General features: G+C 39.8%; 2 protein-coding genes across 3 annotated transcripts in view; one reads left to right on the top strand and one right to left on the bottom strand.

Moving 5' to 3' along the window:
- The window catches only part of PSD3 (pleckstrin and Sec7 domain containing 3), a 706647-nt gene that overhangs the window by 14974 nt on the left and 670230 nt on the right, over positions 1 to 21443 (top strand). Inside the window, exon 1 of one of the 2 annotated variants that reach the window (XM_027597423.2) lies at positions 18952 to 18966. The exons of the other annotated variant lie outside the window; for it this stretch is intronic. The gene's annotated coding sequence lies outside the window, so the exon portion shown is untranslated. Of the gene's footprint in view, positions 1 to 18951; positions 18967 to 21443 lie in introns of those variants that run through there. 2 annotated transcript variants of the gene reach the window in all.
- On the bottom strand, positions 6669 to 6954 carry LOC113924121 (thymosin beta-4-like). Its single transcript, XM_035725822.1, has one exon. It carries the CDS (start codon positions 6952 to 6954, stop codon positions 6820 to 6822), a length of 135 nt encoding a protein of 44 aa, XP_035581715.1. The 3' UTR covers positions 6669 to 6819.

Genomic DNA, 21443 nt, shown 5'->3' with positions numbered 1-21443 from the left:
AGCCCCCTGTTGGGCCCCCTGCTCAGCAGGGAGCCTGCTTCTCCCCTCTTCCCCGCTCATGCTCTTTCGGTATCTCTGTTGCTATCTCTCTCTCTCTCCCTCTCTCAAGTAAATAAAACCTTAAAAAAAACCCAAAAAACAAAAAAACTTCAGGCACTGTGGTATATTGTGAATTTTGAAAAAAAAATTATTTATTTATTTGAGAGAGAGGGAGAGAGCGAGAGCAAGCTATAGCAGGGGGGGAGGGGTAGAGGGAGAGAGAGAGAAGCAGGCTCCCCGCTGAGCAGGGAGCCCCACACAGGACTCGATCCCAGGACCCTGGGATCATGCTCTGAGCTGAGGGCAGTCACTTAACTGACTGAGCCACCCAGGTGCCCCTGCAAAGAATGTTTTTGATGCACAAGTACTATATCTTTATTTAGAAAATGGCGGTACTTGTTACAAGTTATGCAATATCTCTTTGCCATGACATTGAGAAATGTCTGGGAAATCACCCAGGGAAGCTTTCCTGTGGTCTCTGGGTATATCCCCTTAAAGGTTTCTCCAAAGTTAGATGATTCGCTTATGCTACAGATTTGTTTGTGGAGGCTGTAGTTACTTGCCTACTTCTCATTTCAGCGGAGTCTTCCTTTTCTCTTTTTTTTCTTTTCTGCCCTTCCTTCTTGCTCATGGGACTATTTTACTGGAAACTATTAATAACCCTCCCAAAACTGCACGTTCAACTTTCTTCTAAAGAACAGAGGAAACAGACAACAGAAATTGTGCACATACCAAACTGAAAGAGAAAAACTCAGAAAGTAGCAAAGAAGCCTGAAATAAAGTATAGGATGTATCTCATGGCCGTGAGGGAGAAGGAGAGCAGACAACCTATCGCAGAAGCTCTAGGAATTTCAAAGGCCTTTTCTGGCACCGTGGTATCAATGAGGAGGGAAACTAATCATCCCAGATAGGTAGTTGGGAGTTTTAGAGTTTCAAAATTCACTTAATATCGCACCGTTCACAGGTGTAATAGGTGTAATAAAGTTTATTTCTAGCACTTAATAAAAGCCCAGTGTACTGGGGGTTTTTTGGAAGAACTAAACATACTGATTTTCTCAGGATCAAACAGTCCTTTGGTTTTCCTTTTTTTCAGACATAACTTTTAGAGGAATGTGAACACTTTTGGTAATTTTCCAAGGAGCATTTATTTACAGTCACCCTTTTAGGTTGTAAAGAATTATCAGAAGACTCTTTTCTTTACCTTACTTTGTAGTTTTGTATATTCTAAACAGTTCAAAGGTTTACACCAGAATAAAACTGCTTGAATTTAGAGTGAAAGTGCTTGGGGTGGGAAAGGATTGATCATGCTAATGATATTGTATATTGTTTGTTCTTTCCTTCCATCTCCCAAATATTTCCATCCATCTATACCCAAACAAGAAGTTGTTTATTCCTTTTTGTTTAGTTTTGCTTCACATTTCTGTTTAATCAAAGTATTCACTAATTACTGTGGGAGTTTAAGTTACCCAGTCTAATAAAACACCATCCAGAGTCTGAAATTATGTAACATCCACCCTTTTGAATAATCTACAATGTTTGTAACTCAGCTGCAAAGTTTTTTTCAGGATCTAATGTTTCTTCAGAAGTTGAATGGCAAACAGCAGGGAATCTATCATTTCAGAATTCTCCTTCTGGTAGAATGAGAGAGGGAGAGAGAGAGAGATAGCAACAGAGATACCGAAAGAGCATGAGCGGGGAAGGGAGGGAGAAGCAGGCTCCCTGCTGAGCAGGGGTCCCAAGAGGGGGCTCCATCTATGCTTTAGATACACGTGAACACAGTTCCAAAATTATCCATCTTGCTGAAGAGCAGATTTGAGACCAGACAAAAGAATGTACAATTCAGTGGTTTCCTTTTGCTCAATTTATAATGATTCCACTGTAAGCAGTAATAAATAATGATACTTTTTTTCTCAAACTTTGCCTTGAATCACAATCAGAGGGCCGGCTCCATACGGATTGCTGGGCTTCACCTCCAGAGTTTCTGATTCAGTGGTCCTGGGAAGCCCTAGAATTTGCATTCCTAACGAGTTCCCCGGTGACACTGATGCTACTTGTACGGAGACTGCACGGTGAGAACCGCTGCTTTAATTATAACGTTACAGCATGATAATTATACATGGTAATTTAATTGAGTTTCTATTTTCATCTCTGCATATGCGAGAGAAACTGAAAGATTAATGTGGGAATTTCAATTTTTGGTGAAGAACACACACTGAGAAAAATGATATTTTAAGAACTGGCTATTCCCTCTAACCTCAAAAGTATAACATAATATGTATAAAACACCTGAGACAAACCGAGTCATCTTTTTCTCAGTGATTTGCTGCTACGGAACAACTCTCTGGTTTTGCCTTTGCAAACAGACCACAAGACTGACTTCAGATGACTATTGCTCAGGCTGGATCCATTTATACACAAAACCCGTCTCATCAGCAGTCCAATTACATTTTCAATCCTGTTGGCTGATTTGACATCACAATATGTAATTAATGGTCATCTGCCCCAGTGACAGGATTAAATCAGGACATGCTCCTACAGCCAAAGCAAGTGTCTTTCTCTAGTAATTTTACCTTTGGAATTCAAACACAAATCAAATTCCCTTAGTCACTATTCAAAGAACAGATGCAAGAGTGCCCCACAATGTGTTTTTATTGGCTTTGCCTCACTTTTTAAAAAAGTTTAAGTATTTATGGTTTTTGAAGACCACGAGTCTTTTCTTTGAATATTCCCTATGCGATAGTTCAACTTTTTTTAAAGTCCCAAGAGAGAAGAGCTCGAGGAGCTCTAGCAAGCACAACTCACACACTATACAAAACGCAAGCAAAGATGGCACAGCCATAATTGAGCCACAGCTGTGGCTGTGGATGCCTATCCACAGAGGCTGGGAGATGCATGCCGCAGGAGGAAGAAAAGCTCCACAGTGCACGAGGACTGCACTCTTATGGGACTGTTAGCTCTGGCGACTGTTGTACAAAGGCTGATGTAGAACAGTGGAATAGCTTTGAGTATTAAACATGCACAGTAGCAGAAGTGCCTAAATATTTTTCTTTCCAAACATTTGGTGTCCTGCAACATGCAGCCTGAGTCTAAAAGAGCTATGCAATCGCTGTTGTTTAAATCTGGTTCTACGTTAGCAAAGTAATCTTAAGGGAAAACATGGGGAAACGGATCAACAACATTGCATTTGGTTATGATTGTCAAGCATGTTCTCTCTGATCTGCCTCAACTTTCAGTGTAAAACTGCCACCAGGGAGAGGCAAAGAGAGTCAGGGAAGTGCTTTTAGCCTTTGCCTCTTTCCTGCTCTTCATTTTTGAACCCTTTTGTCCTACCTCCTTTATCTCTCCCTTTTACCACCCCTTCCTCTTCTAATATAGAAAATGACTATAAAGTCATGAACTGGTTGCCCAGCTGCACATGAGAAACAATTATTTTCTTTTCTTTTTAAGATTTTCTTTATTCATTTATTTATTTGAGAGAGTGAGCTTGAGCAGAGAGAGGAGCAGAGGGAGATGGACAAGTAAACTCTAGGCTGAGCATGGAGCCCGACAAGGGGCTCCATCCCATGACCCTGAGATCATGACATGAGCTGAAACCAAACGTCAGATGCTTAGCTGACCAAGCCACCCAGGTGCCCCACAATCCTTTTATTTTATAACTATGACTAGAATAGATCTAGTCTCAATTATATTTTCCAGCTTATTCAGTCTCACTTTTATTTTATTTTATTTTATTTTATTATGTAATGATAATCACCATACATTGCATCATTATTTTTGACGTAGTGTTCCATGATTCATTGTTTGCATATAACACTCAGTGCTCCATTCAATACTTGCCTTTTTTCCTTTAAATTTTTTATTGTTATGTTAATCACCATACATTACACCATTAGTTTTTGATGTAGTGTTCCATGATTCATTGTTTGTGCATAACACCCAGTGCTCCACGCAGAATGTGCCCTCTTTAATACCCATCACCAGGCTAACCCATCCCCCACACCCTCTCCTCTAGAACCCGCAGTTTGTTTCTCAGTCCATAGTCTCTCATGGTTCGTCTGCCCCTCCAGAGTCCCCTGCTTCATTTTTCCCTTCCTACTATCTTCCTCTTTTTTTTAACATATAATGTATGATTTGTTTCAGCGGTACAGGTCTGTGATTCAACAGTCTTACACAATTCACAGCGCTCACCATAGCAATACCCTCCCCAATGTCTATCACCCAGCCACCCCATCCCTCCCACCCCCCACCACTCCAGGAACACTCAGTTTGTTTCCTGAGATTAAGAATTCCTCATTGAGTGAGATCATATGATACATGTCTTTCTCTGATTGACTTATTTCGCTCAGCATAATACTCTCCAGGTCCATCCACGCCATCAAAAATGGCAAGATTTCATTCCATTTGATGGCTGCATAATATTCCATTGTGTATATATATATATATATATATATATATATATATATATATACCACATCTTCTTTATCCATTCGTCTGTCGATGGACATCTTGGCTCTTCCCACAGTTTGGCTATTGTGGACATTGCTGCTATACACATTGGGGTTCACGTACCCCTTCGGATCCCTACATTTGTATCTTTGGGGTAAATACCCAGTAGTGCAATTGCTGGGTCATAGGGTAGCTCTATTTTCAACTTTTTGAGGAAACTCCATACTGTTTTCCAGAGTGGCTCCACCAGTTTGCATTCCCACCAACAGTGTAGGAGGGTTCCCCTTTCTCCGCATCCCCGCCAACATCTGTCATTTTCTGACTTGTTAATTTTAGCCATTCTGACTGGTGCGAGGTGGTATCTCATTGAGGTTTTGATTTGGGTTTCCCTGATGCCGAGCAATGTTGAGCACTTTTTCACTTGTCTGTTGGCCATTTGGAGGTCTTCTTTGCAGAAATGTCTGTTCGTGTCTTCTGCCCCTTTCTTGATTGGATCATTTGTTCTTTGGGTGTTGAGTTTGATAAGTTCTTTATAGATTTTGGATACTAGCCCTTTATCTATCATTTGCAAATATCTTCTCCCATTCTGTCGGTTGTCTTTTGGTTTTGTGGATGTTTCTTTTGCTGTGAAAAGCTTTTTATCTTGATGAAGTCCCAATAGTTCATTTTTGCTTTTGCTTCCCTTGCCTTTGGAGGTGTTTCTAGGAAGAAGTTGCTGCAGCTGAGGTCAAAGAGGTTGTTGCCTGTGTTCTCCTTTAGGATTTTGATGGACTCCTGTTTCACATTTAGGTCTTCAACCATTTTGAGTCTATTTTTTGTGTGGTGTAAGGAAATGGTCCAGTTTCATTCTTCCGCATGTGGCTGTCCAATTTTCCCAACACCATTTGTTGAAGAGACTGTCTTTTTTCCATTGGACATTCTTTCCTGTTTTGTTGAAGATGAGTTGACCATAGAGTTGAGAGTCCATTTCTGGGCTCTCTGTTTTGTTCCATTGGTCTATGTGTCTGTTTTTGTGCCAGTACCAGACTGTCTTGAGGACTACAGCTTTGTAATAGAGCTGGGAAGTCCGGAATTGTGATGCCACCAGCTTTGCTTTTCTTTTTCAACATTCGTCTGGCTATTCGGGGTCTTTTTTGGTTCCATACAAATTTTAGGATTATTTGTTCCATTTCTTTGAAAAAAGTGGATGGTATTTTGATAGGGATTGCATTAAATGTGTAGACTGCTCTAGGTAGCATTGACATCTTCACAATGTTTGTTCTTCCAATCCATGAGCATGAAACGTTTTTCCATTTCTTTGTGTCTTCCTCAACTTCTTTTTGAGTATTTTATAGTTTTCTGAGTACAGATCCTTTGCCTCTTTGGGTAGATTTATTCCTAGGTATCTTATGGTTTTGGGTGCAATTGTAAATGGGATTGACTACTTAATTTCCCTTTCTTCTGTCTTGTTGGTGTATAGGAATGCCACTGATTTCTGTGCATTGATTTTATATCCTGCCACTTTACTAAATTCCTGTATGAGTTCTAGCAGTTTTGGGGTGGAGTCTTTGGGTTTTCCACATAAACTACCATGTCATCTGCAAAGAGTGAGAGTGAGACTTATTCTTTGCCAATTAGGATGCCTTTAGTTTCTTTTAGTTGTCTGATTGCTGTGGCTAGGACTTCTAATACTATGTTCAATAGCAGTGGTGATAGTGGACATCCCTACCGTGTGTCTGACCTTAGAGGGAAAGCTCTCAGTTTTTTCCCCATTGAGAATGATATTCACTGTGGGTTTTTCATAGATGGCTTTTATGATATTGAGGTATGTAACTCTCTCCCTATACCCTGAAGAGTTTTGATCAAGAAAGAATGCTGTACTTTGTCAAATGCCTTTTCTGCATCTATTGAGAGGATCATATGGTTTCTGTCCTTTTTTTTTTTTTTTCAGGTTTTAAAACTGTTTATTGCATATTAAAAAAATTGTGCATTCCAATAATTAAAATCATTTGAACAACAACAAAAAAATGGCACTCTGATTAAACTGCATTTTATAGCCTGCAGGACACCCTGGACCAGCTCGGTTTTTACTCTCGATTTCACTGTTGTCCCACCCAGCTTCTTCCTTCACCAACATGCAAGTTCTTTTTCTTCCCTGCCAGCCAGACAGGCAGATGGGAGAGGCAAGCGTCTTCGTTGTCAGTAGTTCTCGATTCTTTGATGTGAAAAGGGGTAGCACAGTCACTTGAACTTATCCAACCACTTTGCATCTTACAAAGTTAAACAGCTAAAAGAAGTAAAATAAGAAGGCAATGCTTGTGGAATGTACAGTGCATATTGGCGGCGCATGCCTCATTACGATTCGCCTGCTTGCTTCTCCTGTTCAATCGTTTCTTTTGAAGGCAGTGGATTTTTCTCTTGAGTTTCTGTGTTCTTCAATTTCGACTTATTGAATTTCTCAATCTCAGCCATATCGGGTTTGTCAGACATGGTTGCAGAGGAAGCGGAGCAAGGTGCGCATGCAAGTGAAGTCCGGTCTGCTCAGTGGCCGCCGCCGAATCTCTTGTTCTTTCTTTTATTAATATATTGTATCACACTGATTTGCAGATGTTGAACCAAACTTGCAGCCCAGGAATAAATCCCACTTGGTCGTGGTGAATAATCCTTTTAATGTACTGTTGGATCCTATTGGCTAGTATTTTGGTGAGAATTTTTGCGTCCATGTTCATCAGGGATATTGGTCTGTAATTCTCCTTTTTCTTGGGGGTCTTTGTCTGGTTTGGGGATCAAGGTAATGGAGTGGCCTCATAAAATGAGTTTGGAAATTCTCCTTCCATTTCTATTTTTTGGAAGAGTTTCAGAAGAATAGATATTAATTCTTCTTTAAATGTTTGTAAGAATTCCCCTGGAAAGCCATCTGGCCCTGGGCTCTTGTTTTTTGGGAGACTTTTGATGACTGCTTCAATTTCCTTAGTGATTATAGGTCTGTTCAGGTTTTCTATTTCTTCCTGGTTCAGTTTTGGTAGTTGATACATCTCTAGGAATGCACCCATTTCTTCTGGATTATCTAATTTGCTGGCATTATAGTTGTTCATAATATGTTCTTGTAATTGTCTGTATTTCTTTTGTGTTGGTTGGGATCTCTTCTTTTTCATTCATGATTTTATTTATTTGGGTCCTTTCTCTTTTCTTTTTGATAAGCCTGACCAGGGGTTTATCAATCTTATTAATTCTTTCAAAGAAGTAGCTCCTAGTTTCGTTGATCTGTTCTACTATTCTTTTGGTTTCTATTTCATTGATTTCTGCTGTGATCTTTATTATTTCTCTTCCCCTTCTGGGTTTAGGCTTTATTTGCTGTTCTTTCTTCAGCTCCTTTAGGTGTAGGGTTAGGTTGTGTATTTGAGACCTTTCTTGCTTCTTGAGAAAGGCTTGTATTGCTATCTAATTTCCTCTTAGGACTGCCTTTGCTGCATCCCAAAGATTTTGAACACTTGTGTTTTCATTTTCATTGGTTTCCGTGAACTTTTTAAATTCTTCTTTAATTTCTTGGTTGACCCATTCGTTCTTTAATAGGATGCTCTTTAGCCTCCATGTATTTGAGTTCCTTCCAACTTTCCTCTTGTGACTGAGTTCTAGTTTCAAAGCATTGTGGTCCGAAAATATGCAGGGAATGATACCTATCTTTTGGTACCAATTGAGACCTGATTTGTGACCTAGGATGTGATCTGTTCTGGAGCACGTTCCATGTGCACTAGAGAAGAATGTGTATTCCGTTGCTTTGGGATGAAATATTCTGAATATATCTGTGAAGTCCATTTAGTCTAGTGTGTCATTTAAAGTCTTTATTTCCTTGTTGATCTTTTGCTTAGATGATCTGTCCATTTCAGTGAGAGGGTGTTAAAGTCCCCTACTATTATTGTATTGTTGTCAATGTGTTTCTTTGCTTTTGTTATTAATTTGCCTATATAATTGGCTGCTCCCATGTTCGGGGCATAGATATTTACAATTGTTAGATCTTCTTGTTGGATAGACCCTTTAAGTAGGATATAGTGTCCTTCCTCATCTCTTATTACAGTCTTTGGTTTAAAATCTAATTTGTCTGATATAAGGATTGCCACCCCAGCTTTCTTTTGGTGTCCATTAGCATGGTAAATTGTTTTCCACCCCCTCACTCTCAATCTGGGGGTGTCTTTGGGTCTAAAATGAGTCTCTTGCAGGCAGCATATAGATGGGTCTTGTTTTTTTATCCAGTCTGATACCCTGTGTCTTTTGATTGGGGCATTTAGCCCATTTACATCCAGGGTAACTATTGAAAGATATGAATTTAGTGCCATTGTATTGCCTGTAAGGTGACTGTTACTGTATATTGTCTGTGTTCGTTTCTGCTCTGTGTTACTTTTAGGGTCTCTCTTTGCTTAGAGGACCCTTTCAATATTTCTTGTAGGGCTGGTTTCGTGTTTGCAAATTTCTTTAGTTTTTGTTTGTCCTGGACGCTTTTTATCTCTCCTTCTATTTTCAATGTCAGCCTAGCTGGATATAGTATTCTTGGCTGCATATTTTTCTCATTTAGTGCCCTGAATATATCATGCCAATCCTTTTTGGCCTGCCAGGTCTCTGTGGATAGATCTGCTGCCAATCTAATGTTTCTACCATTGTAGGTTACAAATCTCTTCTCCCGAGCTGCTTTCAGGATTTTCTCTTTGTCTCTGAGACCTGTAAGTTTTACTATTAGATGTCGGGGTATTGACCTATTTTTATTGATTTTGAGAGGGGCTCTCTGTGCCTCCTGGATTTTGATGCCTTTTTCCTTCCCCAAGTTAAGGAAGTTCTCTGCTATAATTTGTTCCAATACGCCTTCTGCCCCTCTCTCTTTCTTCTTCTTCTGGGATCCCAAGTATTCTAATATTGTTTCATCTTATGTTTTCAGTTATCTCACAAATTCTGCCCTCATGATCCAGTAGTTGTTTATCTCTCTTTTTCTCTGTTTCCTTATTTTCCATCATTTGGTCTTCTATACCACTAATTCTCTCTTCTGCCTCATTTATCCTAGCAGTTAGAGCCTCCATTTTTTATTGCACCTCATTAATAGCCTTTTTGATTCCGACTTGGTTAGATTTTAATTCTTTTATTTCTCCAGAAAGGGTTTCTCTAATATCTTCCATGCTTTTTTTCAAGCCCAGCTAGTATCTTTATAATCGTCATTCTGAACTCTAGTTCCAACACCTTACTAATGTCTGTATTGGTTAGGTCCCTGGCAGTCGGTACTGCCTCTTGTTCTTTTTTTTTGAGGTGATTTTTTCCATCTTGTCATTTTGTCCAGAGGAGAATAGATGAATGAGAGAACAAAATGCTAACAGGGTAACAATGACCCCAGAAAAATATACACTAAACAAATCAGAAGAGACCTGAAACCAGGGGAAAAGAAAGGGAAAGAAAGGAAAAGGGAAAAAAAAGGAAAAGAAAAAGAAAAAAAGAATATGATCAAATATGATCAGTCTGGTGAATAGATCAGTGCCACACACTAGATTTTGGGCATATTTTGGTCTGTTCGAAGAAACTGCTTCCCAAAATTTTAAAGAAAGGAAAGCTTATATATGTACAAAAATGAGAGTAAATACAATGAAGGGATGGAATATGAATGCAAAGCTGAAAATTATAAAAGATTTTATAAAAGGAATTGATAAGATAAGAAGTTGGTTGAAAAAAGAAAGAAGATAAGTTAAAAAAAACAAAAAAAGGGGAGATAATGTGATTAGGCAGGAGACTAGAACAAAGCCATACATTAGAGATTTAGGGTATATTTTGGTCTGTTAGAAGAAACTGTATCCCAAAATTTTAAAGAGAGAACAACTTACATATATATACCAAAAATAAGGTTAACTACTATGAAGGGATAGAATATGACTCTAAAAATGAAAAATAAAAAAGATTTTTAAAAAAGGGATTGACAAGATGTTGGTTGAAAAGGGGGAAAAGAAAAATTAAAAAAAAAAAGAATAAGAAAATTCAAAAAATTAACTTTGAAAGACTAAAGAATCATGGGAAAAAAGCCATGAATTCTATGTGCAGTACCCTGGTGCTGGAGTTCTGCAGTTCTCATTGATCGGTAAACTTGGTCTTGGCTGGCTGTTCCTGCTGATCTTCTGGGGGAGGGACCTGTTGCCGTGGTTCCCAAGTGTCTTTGCCGGAGGCAAAATTGCCCCGCCCTTGTTGGGTCCGGGCTACGTAATCTGCTCGGGTTTGCTCTCGGGAGCTTTTGTTCCCTGCAAGCTTTCTGCACAGCTTCGGGGGACGAGAGTGAAAATGGCGGCCTCCCAATCTCTGCCGCGGAGGAGCCGAGAACTTAGGGCCCCACTCCTCAGTGAGCCCCCAGAGAAAAGCAGTCAATCACTCCCATCTCCCGGTCTCCGGCTGCACTCTGTGCTCACCCGGCCTGTGACCCTGTGACCGAGCATTTCTATCTCTGGCACCCGACTCGGTGTGGAGCCTCCAAACCCAGCAGATACCTGTGGTGCACTCCTGCGCCACTCCTTCTGGGGGAGGAAGGAGAGTCTCCCCAGATCTGCCGCTTGTTGGGTCCCTGCTGGAGGAGCAGTGGCCTGACTGTGCCGCGGATCACGGTTTATGGCGACCCCGAGCTGAGAGCCCGTGCCTCGGCTCCGTCTCTGCAGCCGGCTTCCCTGCTCTGATACCTGGGAGCTCTGCCACACTCAGGCACCCCCGGTCTTTCTGTGACCCCTAGGGTCCTGAGACCACACTGTCCCGTGAGGGTTTCACCCCCAGCTTAACCACTGGAGTGACGTCCCTCAGCGGAGCTGACTTCTAAAAGTTCCGATTTTGTGCTCCGCGGCTCTCGCACTTGCCAGTAGCGGCGGACGGAGGTCCCCTTCCCCCGCCGTCTAGCTTCCCGAATATCGCCTCAGATTCACTTCTCCGCACGTCCTACCTTCCAGTAAGTGGTCGCTTTTCTGTTCGGAGAGTTGTTGCTATTCTTTTCTTCGATCTCCTGTTGAGTTCGTAGGTGTTCAGAATGGTTTGATCCCTATCCAGCCAAATTCCTGGGACCAGATGAAATTTAGGTCGCCTACCCCTCCACCATCTTGCTCCTCCCCTCAATCTCACTTTTTCCTCCCTTTTTTTCTTTATTCTTTTTCTCAGGCTCAAACTGAAGTGTCCTCTAGTTTTCCCACAAATTCTCAGGTTACTTTCTTTATTGCCCAGTGGTGTGTGCTCAAGATGATGTAACTCTTAATACTAGTTTCTCCAAAGTGTAACTAAAAAATAGTGATCTGCAAACATCACATGCAACAGCCAATAAATATATGATTTTTAATATTGTCTGTGATTTTGGATTACAAGTGACTGTTCTCCATGGTAATAGATAACACAGTATATTGCCTCATACTTTTAATAGGCCTTAAATTATTGACTGATTGATTGTCCTTCTGTCCTATGAGTTTAATGATGCAAAAACTGAAAGATTGTAAGTATACTTTTATAATTGTTCTCAACCCAATGGTTTATTTAATCAACTGCATTATAACAAAGTTTCTTAGGCTTCACAAAAGGGGGCATTGTTTTTCTTTACAATCTTCTAAAGCTGTAGTTTTATAGATTTTTTGAAAGATTTTATCTATTTGAGAGAGAGAGAGAGAGCACGAGCAGGGGATGGAGCAGAAGAAAAGGGAGAAGCAGACCCCCCCACTGAGCAGAAGCCTGCTGGGGCTTGAGTCGAGGACCCTGGGATCATGACCTGAGCTGAAGGCAGACGTTTAACTGACCGAGCTACCCAGGGGCCCTTATGGTTGTTTTAAAAGAGTGTCTTTTGAGGGTACTAAGATGAAAGACCAGTAAGCAAATCAAGTTGACAAGAGAATAACATGGATTCAATCTATTAATGAAAGCCAGTAGCCACCAGACTCATATACTTGAGCTTGAGGTTAAAAAAAAAAAAAAAAAAGCAAGATGAGACGTTCTCTTTCTTTCTTAAGCATTCATATTTGGAACCACATAAACATCCCATAACAAAATCAACTTGTCTCCACAGAATTTGCTACCTTGTTCTGGCTTGACCTCATGTCTAAACAGAGACTGAAAAAGTAATGGCTCAGAAAAATGACTAGCTATGAAGTTCTATCCTGTTCTGAAACTAAAGCTAAGCAAATTCTGAAGAGTGGAATGTCCCTCCTGAGACCCACCTCCTTGGGGCACTGTTTAGATCTACCTCCCATACTCCCTGCTTGGGAAGGACATGTCTTGTGCACTTCTGTGGAAAGGGTGCTCTGATTTAGGCACAAAGATTCAGACTAAGACTCTTTTTGGAAATATCCTGTAAGCCCTGAGAGCTCTCAAAGGTGAAGGAGGGAAGGGTCAGAATAGTTGGAATTCTAACAGAAGAGATATTTTAGAAAATTGAGCTTCAGGTAAAGACTCAGGGGCTGAGGTCTTTTGGGCCAGGCTTCTCAAGTCCTGCTGGCTTAATTTGGAAGATAATGCCTATGGTACCAGCCTTTCAGAATGGTGGCTTGTGATCTTCATAACTTTGAATATGACTTGTTGGAATGAGGTAGGATGGTATTAATATATCAATACATGCTTTCCAGTAGAAAGAAAAGTGAAAGGAGCATGAAATCTTGAGTGTTTGGGGTTGGGGGAACACTTAAGACACTCAACAACTTCTTATTGATTGATTTAAATGTACCTTTTCAATCCAAAAAAAATCTGGTCTTCACTGTTTGATGGCCACTCCAAGAAGGGAATATTAGAAAGTTTATGGTTTTTTTCTCTGGGGTCTAGAATAGGAAAAGATGGGGGCAGGCTGGTGGTGAGGGAGAAGGAAAGGAACCAAGGAAAGCTTAATCCTTCAAAGCATTTGTATTGTATTTTTATTTACTGAAGATGCCATTTATGATAACTGAGAAATACTGAGGGTGGAGAGGAAAGAGCAGATTTTTTATATGCTCATTATTAGAGAATGCCACAAACACAGGAGCTATGATGCCTGATCTTACAAAGGAAAGTAGCTGAAGGTGCAGACCCGAGGGGGAGGCAAGTGAGGCACTCACCTCGGGTACACAGTTCATTGGGGTGCCAAAACCTCAGTCATCAAGATAAATAATGTAATACTCACAAAATACTTAAAATTTTGTGCCTGAGGCAAGTGCCTCACTCCCCTCATCCTAGTTCCATTGATGGACTCTCTAAATGAGTTGAACTAATCTGCTGTGAAGAGGGTTACCAGAAAGCAGATTTCTCAGGGCAGGGGCCAAGGAGTCAGGCCTCAGTTGGCTTTTAACTGTAATGGGGACCTCTTAGATATACATGCCATCATGTCACGTATAAATGATTCAATGGGATCTGTGACAATATCACCCATAAATCCCATACTTTAAAAAATATAGTAAGAAAATGTAAGCTTAACTTTAATATGAGTGGTGGGTTGAACGGTCAAAAAGTTCTGTCCGTGTCATAATCCCTGAGACCTCTGAATGGGACCTTATTTGAAAACAAAAAACAAAAAACAAAAAAAGTCTTTGCAGATATAATTAAATGAAGGATTTGAGATAACAAGATCATCCTGTGTTATCTTGGTGGGACCTAGATCTAATGACAAATCTCTGCTAAGGGTGAGACAGGGGGAGACTATGCACACAGGAGAGACAGCAGGGGAGTGATGAAGCTGCAGACCAGGGAACAGCCAGTGGAAGCTGTAAGAGGCAAAGAACGGATTCTCCCCTGGAGCCCTCCAAGGAGGGCATCCTGACCTGCACCTTGGTTCTGGACTCATAGCTTCCAGAATGGTGAGGGAATAAAATGTCTGCTGGGTAAAGCCATCCAGTCTGTGGGGATGTGTTACAGCACCCACAGGGAATTAACACACTACAGCAACGAGGGCCCCATGACAGCAGAGATACCACAACTGCTGTGTTGAAGAATGCTGTCATCTTGAAGATTAGACAGAGGATGGGCCTTTAAGTAGGGTGGCCACATAATTTATTGACCAAATCAGAGCACTTTTGAGAAAAGAAGGGGTACTATTAATCACACCTGGACAACGGGCACCAATCCTGGAACGACCACTCTTTGAGACTAAGGGCTTACATCGTTAATTTCCAGCAAATTAGTGGTCAACGGTAAGTTTGTTATTGGAGCCACAACCTCTTAATGAAGCCACTTCATTAATTATAGATATTCAAGGAGTTCTGGTGTGGGATTCAAACACTTCGGGGTGTTTTTGTTAAATAGATCAATTAGAGAAATGAGTACTGAGTGGCCTTTGAAGCAAGTTTTTTTTTTTTAATTATTTATTTTGAGAGAGTGTGGGGGGAGGGGCAGAGGAAAAGACCCTCAAGCAGACTCCCCGCTGAGCAGGGACCTGGAAGCGGGGCTCGATCTCAGGACCTTGAGATCATGACCTGAGCAGAAACCAAGAGTCAGATGCTTAAGGGATTGAGCCATGCTGAGCTAAGTGTTTCATGTTGCAGCACCCAGCAGACATATTTATAAAAGCAATATTCTCCTTTGAGAATATTTATATTCTCAAAAGCAGAGAATCTGACTTTGGGAAGCTGGAGAACCAGCAGTGCCCATTCTGGAATGTTGGCAGGCACTGCAGAGAGTTCCCGGGCCAGTTCTCAAGGGCCTTCAGAGGTGGCGTGACTGATACATTTGTGTGTGTTTATCATTGGCTACAGCGTTTGCCATGACGCCTGAGTTTCATGGTATTTTAATTATTAAACAGCCAGAGGAGCTTCAGTATTTGGGCAAGAAAGGTAGAACAAAAAAAATCTATTTTTCTAATAGAGATATATAAAATCTTTAACTGAATCCACTTAGGGAAGAATTACAACTTCAAAGTTGTACAATACTGTACCTTGGCTATAACATTCTTAAACCAATTAGTTTTATGTTTGGGTTTAGAAATTTAACTTCATTATGACAACATAACACTTGAAACTTTGATGATATGTTTGGTATTTCTCTGGTTTAAACTGTGTTAAGTATGCTGTAGCAATGCTAAAAAATGTTTTCTATATTTCTAGGATATATCAATGAGCAATATCTAAGATTCAGCAATTCAATAAAAAATATTTCTGTGCACCAACTATATGCTGGGTACTTTGCCACCTGCTTGGGATGCAAAGATTCTCCATCTGTCCCACTTTCTGCCTTCTCCTCCCCGTTCTGTGCCCTGGGAGCCTGACCCTTACCGATGGGCTCCCTTACCTTCCGGCTTCCCGTTGGTGCCAGTGCACATGTGAAGTGCATCTGTCAGCAGCTGTGTCCATACGGCTTTCTCTGGTTCTGAGTCCAAAAGGATTCCAGTAACTGGTCAGCTCTAGGGCTGGTAAATAAGGGGGTAGGGGGAAGTGAGAGAAAGGAAGGGAGAATATATTGTCTGATTTCTTTCATTTTCCTAAACCCTGCTCACATTTTTTAAATAATCCCTTTGTTAAACTGACTCCAGATTACTAATTTGAGAGGCCAAGATCCTAATTGCTGAAAATATGGACTCACCATATTTTCACTCATAAAAGTGAAAATTTTTCACTCACTCACTCATAAAAGTGAGTTCACTTTTAGCTGGAGACACAGATGTATAATACCTAACTGTACCATAAAGTGAAAACTTTACAGTAAAAGCCTGTGCAAACAGATGTCAGGGTTCTGAGAAAAGAATGAAGAAGTGCTCCCAGGCAAGGTAGAGGTGAAGAGAGAGATAGAATAGTCTTTATCCAGGGGCACCTGGGTGGCTCAGTTGGTTAAGCATCTGCCTTCGGCTCAGGTCATGATCCTAGGGTCCTGGGATCAAGCCCTGCATCGGGCTCCCTGCTCGGCGGGAAGCCTGGTTCTCCCTCTCCCACTCCCCTGCTTGTGCATTCTTTCTCTCTCTCTCTCTCGCTGTCAAATAAATAAATAAAATCTTAAAAAAAAAAAAAAGAATAGTCTTCATCCAGAGCGTAGCATTTGGGCTGTGGAGGATTCAGAGGTGGTGGAGTTCCTGGCATCTTTATGGACCTCAGAGATCTTGGGCTGGTTAGTTGAAGATGGTGGCAGGCTCAGGAAGGAAGAGGAAACTCCTGGAGATCCCACTATGCTGAGGTTTTCACTATTACTATTTTAGAATAATGTTATGTGGTGAGATGAGCAATGAGCCCAAGCCAGAAAGCCTTTGGGTCCTAAAGTTGTCGCTAGCTAACTGGATGAACAAAGGAACATTTCCTAACCTTCTCTCTGTCTCAACTGCTTCATCTACTGAATGGAGAGGATAATTCCTGCCCTTCCTCTTATACGATTTCTGTGAGGCTCAAAATGAAATAGTGTTTGTAAATATGGCATAGGACTAAAGCACTATACAAATGAGGAACATGTAAGTGCAGGTAAGGATGGAACAAGGTTAGCCGTGAGTTGGTAAAAATTGAAGCCAGATGATAAGCACCTAGGAATTTATTACACTATTTGTTCTACTTGTGTGTATGTAAAACATTGTAATTGGGAATAATTGACTTACAGAAGAATTGCAAAAATAATACAAAAAATTTCTGTATACACTCTATCAGATTCCCCAAATGTTGATAACATACCCCTTGTGCTTTATCATTTTCTGTATGTATATATGGATGAATGTGTATGTATTTTAATAAAAAATACATATATTGCAATACAATACATATATTACAAATATACAAATATTTGAAAATAATTTATAGACATGATGCCATTTACTCCTATAAATGTGTATTTCCTACAAACAAATTCATCCTCTTTTACCCATAATACAATGATCAAAATCGGGATATAACTAATGCCTATATAGTATTATAAGTATTGTAAGTGTATAATACTTACACACCATTATCTACACTTCATAGCTCATTCGAATGTCACCAAATATCTCACTAATATCTTTTATAGCTAAAGAAAATAATTCTTGCTTTCTGGTCCAGGATCCAATAGAGGACCACACTTGCATTTAGCAGGTGTTTGTGTAATGTCTTTAGTCTCTTTATTTTTTTTATCTTTTTTTTTTCCTTTAGTCTCTTTAAATCTGGATCATTTCCTGTCTTGACTCATTTTTTTATCACCTCACATTTAAAAAATATATAGGCCCTTTATTTTGTAAAATATCCCTCAATCTAGGTTTGTCAGATGTTTCCTTATGATTAGATTCAGTTTATACATTTTTGACTGGAAAACCATGTTACGGAAACCCAAGTTCAGCTGCCTGTTGCTCTAAAGGCCAATACTCAAGAGACAGGTTTTGACTGGAAAGGAATGTGAGCTTTATTCAGGAGGCCAGCCACCTGGGGAGAAGGCAGACTCTTGTCAAAGGCCTACCTGGGGTTTCTGCCTGGCCCAGGGTTTTTTAAAGGGGTTTAATCAGTTAAGGGAGTGCAGTGGTCTGTGACGCTTCCTGATTACGGGAAGACTCAATGATGTTAGCTGCAGAGTTATCTCAGTGCTTGGAGACTGTGCAAGAGGGTCTGGTTCCTTGGCACCCAGGGGTTGTGCAAGAGTACTCTGTTCTTTCTGCAAAGGAGGACAAGGTCTACAGATGTGCAAAGGGAGGCCAGTGAAGTCATTTGTGTGACCTTAAAAAAGAAAAACATTTTGCTAAAAGATCGCTGGGCTAACCAGAAAGCTATGGGAGCTTCAGACAGACTTGTTACCCTCTATGGCCTGGGAAACTTCTGGTCCTTCATTCCCAAGGCCAGTGTTCTGCAAATCTCAAAGAAAGTAAATTGTTCTGGTGAAGGGCTTAAAGTCAAGCAAGAAGGAGTTTGTTAACTTGAAGCAAGTTAACCCTTAAGACCAGCTGCAGTGCTGTAACAACCACAGAAGTAATATATCCTCTCAGAGTGTCCTTTCAAGGGTCACAACTATCTGTTTGTCACATTATTCCTGATTAACTTTACTTGATTAAGGTTATGATGCCAGTAAAGTTACATTTTCTCTTTGTCATTAATAACCTCTTGTGAAGAGATAATTTATTTTCATATTTTATTTTACGTTTTTATAATAAAAATGGGGATGGTAGGGAATCAAGAGTTTAGTTTTAGATAAGTTAAATTTGAGATATCAACTAGGAAGTCAAATATATGAATATGAAGCTCAGAGTAGTGTTTTAAGATAGTGTGGTATAATATAGATGAAACATTGAGTGGACTGAAGAGAAAATTGTAGGTAAATAAGGAAGTCAAGAGCCTTTGTAGAAATTTTTTATAAGTTCTGATTGTGAGAAAGAGCATAAGAATGGGGTTGGTAGCTGATAGGGAATTTAAGGTCAGGGAAGGATTTTTTAAATGTTGGGAAATAGGAGAACATGATCATATGCTCATAGGAATGATGCAGCAGGCGCCGAGGGGGTTGGGCCTGGGGGGTAAAATGGTGCAGCAGAGAGAGAGGGTATCAGAAGCAGGGAAGTCCCTGCAGGTATTTATCCTCAAGTCAGGAAGCTGGCTTCCCCTTCCAGCTCTGCCACTCTGGAGCTCTGAAACTTTGGTAAGTAAATCAAGCTCTTAGTACCTCAATTAACCCATTTGAAAAATAGGATTGTTATGAGAATTAAGTAAGATGGTATTTCTAAAGAACACAGTACAGTGCCCGCTGAAGTAAGTGCTATGTAAATGTAATGTTGATTATCTTGAACTCACAGTCATTTAATATCTTAGAATTGTTTTATCTCTCAGCTGAATTCTGAGGTATTCCTCAGATCCTTTCTGCTCTTTAATTGCATCTGATTTATTATTTAACCATACTTTGAGTTTTTAACTTCAATAACCATATCTTTCATTTTTAGTTCTGTTTAGATTCTCCTTTCTTGAGATAGTGTCTTGATCTTTCATACGGTTTCTATTTCCTATTTTAACTTTTAAATTCTTTAAATATAGTTATTATATAGTCCCTTCTAATATTTCAATTTGGTGGGGAGTACATGTTTTCCTGTATATTTATATCTGCTGACTTTCCCTTATGGTGATTCATTTTCTTTTGTGGTTTGTAACTTCTACTGTGAGTTCTTTTTCAACTGAAGTTGTTTTGTTTCTCTGGGTGTCCCACGAGACTTGTTTTGCATTTTCTTTTGCCAACTGTTCTATGAGTTTCACTGGTCTGGAAACCATTTTTGTATTAATTTTGCAGTTTATTGTCCCACAGATTAGGACTCTATACTTGCAAATGGCTCAGGATTGGGATTTCATTTCTCATATGAGGATTTGTTGTTGTTCATTTATATGATTTTTATTTTTAAATCAGAACCCTTTCCAGAATAGCTAATACTAGAATTTTTTAGAACTTCTTTCTAGGGACTTAGCTATATAAAGCATTTCCCAGTTTCAGTTCCCTATTTTGCAGAGGCTTAAGACCACATCAAAATGCCCTTCTTGGGGCATTAAAACCTCAGTCTTTTGGACCTATATACAGGTATGATGTGCCCCTGGGCCACCAGAGGCAGCTTGTAAGCCTAACACTCTGCCTGAGACATTTCTTGCTGTTGCCATTAACAGAAGAAAGTCCATTTGTTCTTTCATTCTTGGTTATGTGTTTACAATTTTTTGTTATGTTTTATGTGTAAAAAGGATAGAATCTATTTTAGTCCAAATGACCCAGTTGTAGGAACCAGAACTCTGCCACTTAATACAGAGAGATATATAGATATTATAAAGAGACCCAGCATGAAGATTTTCCTGAAGAATATGCAAGCCATCTTTTTCTCTATGGATTCTTTGAACTCAACTCCTGGGGTAAGCTAGACCAAAGATCAAGAGCTGTGTAACAGGAATGCATCTCATTGGGCCTCTTGTAGAATTGCTTTTCCTGAATTGCAGTTTGGCATGATACCCTCACCTTATATAGGCAGATTTTATCAGAAACGGCCTTGTGAAAACCCTCACTGTCTTTACTATAAAGATATTGTTGAAAAGAACTCATTATGCTTTCTGTACTCCTCCTGAGGAACTGGATTGTTTTTCTTTTATGGAAACTCTCAGTTGAGTAACTACTAGTGTTTTCCTCTTTGAATGGACTAATCAAAAGCTTAGAGCTAAGTGTGTAGCCAACTTCTAATAAGAGTATAAGGTTCTGGGCATGCATTATTGGATTCTAACCTTACTCTTGACTCCATCTTATTTTACTATGCTTGTTTTCTCTTTTAGTCTCATATATTTGAAATGTACTTTACCTTGCTATATTTTATTTATCTCTGTAAACTATTTTACATCTTTGATAGGGTGGGGTGAATGATGTGTCTATGAATGAATAACATTAATGTGCAAGGTACCAAGCTAGTTGCATGAGAGTAAATTGACCTCTATGAGTTAAGGGCAGAAAATAATTTATAATCCAAGTGCAAGAGAGTTAAAATATCACAAAATAATAGGCAACCATTAAAAATTAAAGTTGAAGAATGTTTAAAGAAATGGGACACACACAACAACAAAGTATTTGTCTAATGCTCCCCTTCTCATATATACCAATAGGAGCAATGCAATATTAAGTCAATAATGATTATCTCCCTTAGTAGGATTCTGGTTGGTTTTATTTTATTTTTATGTATTCTTTATTGTCCAAAATTTTGATTATAAACATTATTCCTATTATAATTATAAAATGGAAAAGCAGATGAATACCACTGTACCTATCAGGGCTGTGAGGAAACAGCATTCACCCCAAAGAGTTTAAATAAAGAGAGTTGAATGATGGATATTCTGTAGAGGCGTGTGCTGGGTTAAAAGGATGAGCAAAGATTGTTCAGACTCCCCAAAGCTAGTTGCACTGGGAGACCCCCCCCAGGGGAATAGAGGCCTATGAGAGAAAATAAATAGAACAGTAGCCTGGGGGTGCGAGGTTATTCCACCAGAACTGTTGTCGCAGAGAAACACAAACATTTACGGAGACAACAGTGCCAAAGCAGGGAGGCAGTAGGAAAGAAATCTTCAGACCTTTCTCTCCATTACCTGCTATGATGGTCAATTTTATGT

Source organism: Zalophus californianus, chromosome 2 (assembly GCF_009762305.2).
Source record: "Zalophus californianus isolate mZalCal1 chromosome 2, mZalCal1.pri.v2, whole genome shotgun sequence".
Lineage (NCBI taxonomy): Eukaryota > Metazoa > Chordata > Mammalia > Carnivora > Otariidae > Zalophus > Zalophus californianus.
This window is presented reverse-complemented; position numbering and strand designations above follow the sequence as displayed.